The 7,488-nt window shown below is 55.5% G+C and overlaps 1 protein-coding gene across 2 annotated transcripts; it reads left to right on the forward strand.

Moving 5' to 3' along the window:
- Positions 1-2,332: 2,332 nt before the first annotated feature.
- Pcdh8 (protocadherin 8) lies at positions 2,333-6,884 on the forward strand. Of its 2 annotated transcripts, none has more exons than XM_052732634.1 (3): positions 2,333-5,137; positions 5,318-5,525; positions 5,910-6,884. In XM_052732634.1, exons 1-3 carry the CDS (start codon positions 2,513-2,515, stop codon positions 6,284-6,286), a joined length of 3,210 nt encoding a protein of 1,069 aa, XP_052588594.1. In that variant the 5' UTR covers positions 2,333-2,512; the 3' UTR covers positions 6,287-6,884. The 2 variants fall into 2 exon arrangements, with proteins under 2 accessions (XP_052588594.1, XP_052588595.1); XM_052732635.1 differs by having other exon boundaries at positions 2,334-4,846.
- Positions 6,885-7,488: the final 604 nt, after the last annotated feature.

Below are 7,488 nucleotides of genomic sequence, written 5' to 3' on the forward strand. Positions count from 1 at the left end.
CCTTCCAAACACTTCACTTCAGCCTTTGAGAAGAAAAAAAAAAAAAAAAAAAAAAAAAGTGACGGAAGTGCACGGGACACGGTACAGACTTAGCATCCCTCTGAGTTCCCGCGGTCCAACCTGGAATCTCAGTGTCTGATTACAGAATCATGATCGACTCCCACCTGATGGCCCCTCCCATGCTTAGGCCCTGGCACTCTGGACTAGGTAGCGCTTGCGCCTGAGACACGGATTTCCCGGGTTATCCCAGCAGGGGAAGCACAAAGGCTGCTGTCCATCACCAGGGTTCTGAACATGTTCCGGTCTGGGTCTGCGTAAGACCGTGATGAAAGAGCTGGAGTGAGCTTGCAAGAGCCAAAGGTCACGTGTGGGCCCAGATTAGGGTGTTCTGGGGTTCGAAAGAAGACAGGATTATTTTGAATATATGCCTCTCCACCCAAGGACTATCTCTTGAACAAGAGCAGGGTGAGAGCCAAAGTCTAAAATGACACTTGGGAAGTAGAGGGGAAAATTAGAAATTAGGGTCCTGTAAGAGTTTTGTCCTTCTCGTGTCCCCGAGTGGCTGCAGACATCTGGCCTCACTTAAGTGCCAGAACTGGGAGGTGATGGGGGAGATGAAGGAAGCCCCAAACTCCCAACCCACCTCCACCTCAACCCCACAAAGGCTTTTATTTCCTGATGGCTAAGATTGCGTCTCCTGATCCCAAGCAACTCCAAACATCCCTCTGTCTTGTTCACCCCACTGCCACCCAGACCCAGCTCCCTACTGGGGCTCTCCTACTCCAGGCAAACCCCTACTCCTCTTCTGAAAACACTCCAAATGAGTCTGAAGGGAAGAGACTGGCAAAGGTCCTTACAGAAGGACCAAGATCCAGAGTCAGAGGAGCATTGGCCAAATGAAACCTGTTTACCAAACTCATCGCCTTCTTTATTTCTCCAGTGTGTGACTTGTGTCTGCGACTCTTCCTCCTGACTTTGTATTTACATTGCCTGCTCAATAGAGCCCTTCAGTAAGAATCAATAAGAATCAGTCTTGTTCCAGGTTGGCACAGCTCCCCGCCCTTCAGCGGCTGGAGGAGGGGGAGAATACCTGTGAAGGCAGCTCGAGGACCCACCCAGGTCGGGGAGTGGGTATTCTTGAAGTTCCACACTTTCATAGGCAGATGGTTCAGTTACCCCAGGTTTCCACATCCTGCTGTGATTTTGTTCTGCTGGAACGGGACGAGTGCTGCTCCCAGAGAGGCCCTATTAGAACAGAAAGAAAATCCTCTAAATAGGCGGAACAAGGCATCAGGAGGCAAAGGTCTCTAAATGCACTTTAGTACGAACCTGGTATTGTGTGGAATTCAGTGCCCATCACCGTGTAGCCCGAGAGTTATGGCAGTGATTGAGGATGAATAGAGGGGCATAATGGATACATGTGGTGTTTGCTCATTATACTCAAGTTAGCCCAACTTCGCGGTGGAAACTGTTCAACTTTCCCCTTAGCTTGTCACAGTGAAATAATACAGACATTGGGGCCTCCAATGGGATCGCCTGCCACGCCATTCTATTTTCACTACTAACGAGGGCTTCATAAGCCTTTGATTCAGTCTGATCTTTGAAACCTTTCCAAATCTCCTCAAGCTTATGCTAAATCCTATTTGGAACTTTTTTTTTCCTTGCCTGCTAGCACCTAGGGCTTCAGAAAGCCATTTGAACAGTGACATGCATACTAACATGTATCGTAGCGCTCTTTTCTGAAAGGCAAGTGGCACCAGGGCTCACGCGAGCAAAACACAATTGCATACACAAATTTGAATAAAATCAATTTTGCTCTATCTTTCAGGCTTCTTCGTCTACAGGCTATTCCCAGCACCGTGGGAAGCTGGGAGGGAAGGCGAGCAGAGCCTCACTCCATTGCAAAGCAAGTGTGGAAGCCTTCCAGATGCAAAATAAAGGGGCGGAGGGGGTACGATGTGAGGTCCGGAGCTTCTGAAGAGAAACCCAGCTTGTTCGGCGGCGCTTAGTGCGAGCGGCTGGCAAAGCGGTGAGAGTGCCGGGCGCCCCATTACCAAAACCATCCTGCTAACTTATCTACAAGCAAGATACTAACAGAAAATGGAAGCAGGAGTTTTTAAAACAAAGGAAAGATTTCCTCATTTTCCTCTCTTGTTTTCTCCTCTAAGCCTTTCCACAATAAAAGGATTGTCAGTGGTTGGCGGAGGAGCGGCGCTGTGGCTTAAGCGGCCATTGGCCGCCCCGTTTCAGAGATTTGCATATCGGCAGCTATAAAGGCGGAGGCGGCGCGCGGCGGCGCAGCTCCAGCCCCGGGAAAGGAGGCGGAGGCGCCGAGTGGGGCGGGTCCGCGCGTCCGCCGAGCCAGCCGGAGCCGGAGCTGCAGCTCGCAGACTTCACCCACACAGGGCTCGCAAAGAGCGCGGTCCCGGGAGCCTGAGACTCACGCTCCGGATCTGCAAACCCGAGAGGACTCTAGCTTAGCCTTTCGGAATAGCACTTGGGGCTCGGCGGCATGAGTCCTGCGAAGCGCTGGGGCAGCCCTTGCCTTTTCCCTTTGCAGCTCTTTAGTCTCTGCTGGGTGCTCTCGGTGGCCCAGAGCAAGACAGTCCGATACAGCACCTTCGAAGAGGATGCCCCCGGCACGGTCATCGGGACCCTTGCAGAGGACCTGCACATGAAAGTGTCTGGAGACACAAGCTTCCGCCTGATGAAGCAATTCAACAGCTCTCTGCTCCGGGTGCGTGAGGGCGACGGGCAGCTGACCGTCGGGGACGCGGGCCTGGACCGTGAGCGACTGTGCGGCCAGGCCCCACAGTGTGTGCTGGCCTTCGATGTGGTCAGCTTCTCGCAGGAGCAGTTCCGACTGGTGCACGTGGAGGTGGAGGTGAGGGATATAAACGACCATGCGCCCCGCTTTCCCCGAGCCCAGATCCCGGTGGAGGTCTCAGAGAGTGCTCCCGTAGGCACGCGCATCCCCCTGGAGGTGCCTGTGGACGAGGACGTGGGTGCTAACGGGCTGCAGAGTGTACGCCTGGCCGAGCCTCACAGCCCCTTCCGCGTGGAGCTACAGACGCGCGCGGATGGTGCCCAGTGTGCAGACCTGGTGCTGCTACAGGAGCTGGACCGCGAGAGTCAGGCTTCCTACAGCCTGGAGCTGGTGGCTCAGGACGGAGGGCGACCGCCACGTTCCGCCACAGCAGCACTCAGCGTGCGCGTGCTAGATGCCAATGACCACAGCCCGGCCTTCCCTCAGGGTGCCGTGGCCGAGGTGGAACTGGCCGAGGACGCACCTGTGGGATCGCTGCTGCTGGACCTGGACGCTGCGGACCCCGACGAGGGTCCCAATGGCGACGTGGTGTTCACCTTCGGCGCCCGCACCCCTCCCGAAGCCCGCCACCTCTTCCGGCTCGACCCGCGCTCTGGCCGCCTCACCTTGGCCGGGCAGGTGGACTACGAGCGCCAGGACACGTACGAGCTAGACGTACGGGCTCAAGACCGAGGCCCGGGGCCCCGGACAGCCACCTGCAAGGTCATCGTGCGCATCCGAGACGTCAACGACAACGCTCCCGATATTTCTATCACCCCTCTGGCCGCCCCGGGGGCTCCAGCCGCCTCGCCCTTCGCCGCCGCCGCTGCCGCCGCCGCACTCGGAGGAGCGGACACGGCCTCGTCGGCGGGGCCCGGGACCCAGGAAGCCGGCGCCACCTCGCTGGTGCCAGAGGGGGCGGCGCGCGAGAGCCTGGTGGCGCTGGTCAGCACCTCGGACAGGGACTCGGGCGCGAACGGGCAGGTACGCTGCGCCCTCTACGGGCACGAGCACTTTCGGCTGCAGCCGGCCTACGCGGGCAGCTACCTGGTGGTCACCGCGGCGTCTTTGGACCGGGAGCGCATCGCCGAGTACAACCTGACGCTGGTGGCCGAGGACCGTGGCGCGCCCCCTCTGCGCACCGTGAGGCCCTACACCGTGCGCGTGGGTGACGAGAACGACAACGCGCCGCTCTTCACCAAGCCAGTCTACGAGGTATCAGTCCGTGAAAACAACCCCCCAGGTGCCTATCTGGCCACAGTGGCCGCCCGCGACCCGGACCTGGGCCGCAACGGTCAGGTCACCTACAGGTTGGTAGAGGCCGAAGTGGGTCGCTCTGGGGAAGCCGTGTCTACTTACGTCTCAGTAGACCCGGCTACCGGGGCCATCTACGCTCTGCGTAGCTTTGACTATGAGACGCTGCGCCAGCTCGACGTGCGCATCCAGGCCAGCGACGGCGGATCCCCTCAGCTTTCCAGCAACGCTCTGGTGCAAGTGCGGGTGCTGGACCAGAACGACCACTCCCCGGTCCTCGTGCACCCGGCGCCGGCCAATGGCTCCCTAGAAGTAGCCGTGCCTGGACGGACTGCTAAGGACACAGCTGTGGCGCGCATCCAGGCCCGGGATGCGGATGAAGGCGCCAACGGGGAACTGGCCTTCGATCTGCTGCAGCAGGAGCCGCGCGAGGCCTTCTCCATAGGCCGCCGCACGGGGGAGATCGTGCTCACCGGAGACCTCTCACAGGAGCCACCCGGCCGCGTGTTCAGGGCCCTGCTGGTCATATCCGATGGCGGCCGCCCCCCTCTCACCACGACAGCAACCGTCAGCTTCGTGGTAACCGCGGGCGGCGGGCCAGCCGCGCCTGCCAGTGCCGGGAACCCAGAGCACTCCCGGCCACCTGGCTCTCGACTCGCGCCGTCGGGGCCTTCGCTGCAGTGGGACACGCCGCTGATCGTCATCATCGTGTTAGCCGGGAGCTGCACGCTGCTGCTTGCCGCCATCATCGCCATCGCCACCACCTGCAACCGCCGCAAGAAGGAGGTGCGCAAAGGGGGGGCCCTCCGGGAAGAGCGGCCCGGGGCGGCGGGCGGCGGAGCCTCGGCCCCTGGCTCCCCGGAGGAGACCGCCCGGGGAGCTGGGCCCAGGCCCAACATGTTCGACGTGCTCACCTTCCCTGGCAGCGGCAAAGCGCCCTTTGGCAGCCCCGCGGCCGACGCGCCCCCGCCCGCGGTCGCCGCGGCCGAAGTGCCGGGCTCGGAGGGCGGCAGCGCCACTGGGGAAAGCGCCTGTCACTTCGAGGGGCAGCAGCGGCTCCGAGGCGCGCACGCCGAGGTGAGGCCTTCCTTCGGCTGGGCGCCCCCCTCCGTGCTCCGCGGACAGGCTGGGAGAAGGGAAACAGGAGGGGTAAGGGTGGGCTATCTCAGGGAGACGCTTAACCTGTCGCACTTGCTTTTTTTGTGTCTTGTCCAACCCTCACACCTTCTCCCCCCCCCCCCCCATCCCCCGCTGCAGCCCTACGGTGCCTCTCCTGGCTTCGGGAAGGAGCCTGCGCCCCCTGTGGCGGTTTGGAAGGGCCATTCATTCAACACTATCTCCGGCCGAGAAGCTGAGAAGTTCAGCGGCAAAGACAGCGGGAAAGGAGACAGTGATTTCAATGACAGTGACTCCGACATCAGCGGGGATGCTTTGAAAAAGGACCTCATCAACCACATGCAGAGTGGTGAGGATGCTTCTCCCCAGCCCAGGCCAGCGGTCCACCTTCCCTTCCCAAATGCTTGCCTGCTCCAAACCTCTGCTCCCACCCGCTCTCCCTCATAACCTCTCTTCAATACTCCAACCCCAGCCGAGGTGGGGTTGTAATCTAATCATCCTGTTAGATGTGATGCTAGCCATGGAAGCAGGGTATTCTGCTTTTTTTTTCCGTGTTGTTGTTGCTGTTTTCCTCCCAACAAAAGCTTTACATTATATAAAGTTACCTTTATGGAAAGCATGTGCCTTTCAGTTCTTAAACGCACCTTCCTCTTAGCTGCCCTGACCCTGGCTGGCGTTCTGCAGATGGAGGCATAACGTGTACTAACCTCAGGAAATTCTTTCTCTTTTCCAGGACTGTGGGCGTGCACTGCTGAGTGCAAGATTCTGGGCCATTCTGATCGCTGCTGGAGCCCGTCCTGTTCCGGGCCCAATGCACACCCGCCTCCTCACCCCCCAGCCCAGATGTCAACCTTCTGTAAGAGCACATCCCTGCCCCGGGATCCTCTGCGCAGGGACAATTACTACCAAGCCCAGCTGCCCAAGACAGTGGGGCTGCAGAGCGTCTACGAGAAAGTGCTTCATAGAGACTATGACAGGACTGTCACTTTGCTCTCCCCGCCCCGTCCAGGGAGGCTCCCAGACCTGCAGGAGATTGGAGTACCCCTCTATGAGTCCCCTCCTGGTGGCAGATATGTGTCCCCAAAGAAGGGAGCCAATGAAAATGTGTAATCTTATGCTGCATGTCTTCACACACACATATACAGGTCACCCTGAGACGTCCCTAAGTTATTGACCGGTTTCAGTGTTGTATATATAAATATGCAAGATGTGCCTTAAAATGAAGTTGTTGGAAGCTATTTCCAATCACATTGGTACTGTTTGGTATTTGCAAACAAAAAAAATGTAGTTAATGTAATTTTTATGAAATGTGTGCAGTATTTAATTTTTCTTATCATGCTATTTACTTTAATTTCACTTGTGGCTTGCCATTTTCTTAGTGTTTTTAACCTGTACATTGTGTAATGTAATGTTTGTATATACTGAAATTTTGTTATATTTTTATATAATAAAAGCTAAGTGGAAGTTACTGCCAAAGGATTGTCTGTAAGACAAAAAAAAAAAACAAAACAAAACATGTTGGAATTGCTTAATGGAATTTTATCTTTCACCAGAAACAACCTAATGTTTGAGAAGTTTTGCCTTGCCAAGTCTAACAACTTGTAGATCTTGAGTCTGTGGTAGATTTCAAGTTAATGTTATTTAATTACATTTGGTTCTCTGTAAGCCGTGTCACTTATAAGCACAGTAATAAAGGATTTGTCATGTATTTGAAGAATCTGCTAATTGCTTTTCATGGAGTTGCCTAAAGTCAGACATTCACAAATAATTTCAGTACCAGAATTAAACCTCCTTTCAAGAGCTAATTATTCAGGCATTGTTAGGGCTTCTGGTGATGCTGAGCCTTTGGGATTTGGGGTATTGCAAAATTTTGCCCAACAACTAAGAACATTTGTTGACTTTGTAGAAAATATTTATGACTCCATATGCATCTGCTACTATGCGAAGTTCCTGGCCTCATTTACCCCTTCAACAAATATCTATTGAGCATTTACCAAAGAGTGAAGAAAAGCTAAATTTGTGTTGCTCATCCACTAATTAAGCAAACATTTGTAGAGGTTTTAGCGAAGCCCAGTAACTCCTTTAGGAGCTGGCCTTGAGTTGAAGAAGATCCAAACTGCTTCTTCAGGTGGTAGTATCAAAAGGATGCACAGCAGGCTGGAGACATGGTGCAGTGCTGGAGTGCTTGCTCTGGGTTTGATCCCCCTGCACTGCAGAAAAAACGGGAAGGGGAAATACATATTGTGGATGAAATGACACAGTACCCAGGATTTGCTTTAACATATTCAACAGAAAAACCGTGGAACTGTATG

This window comes from Peromyscus californicus, unplaced genomic scaffold (assembly GCF_007827085.1).
Source record: "Peromyscus californicus insignis strain IS unplaced genomic scaffold, ASM782708v3 Scaffold_12__1_contigs__length_115047231, whole genome shotgun sequence".
Lineage (NCBI taxonomy): Eukaryota > Metazoa > Chordata > Mammalia > Rodentia > Cricetidae > Peromyscus > Peromyscus californicus.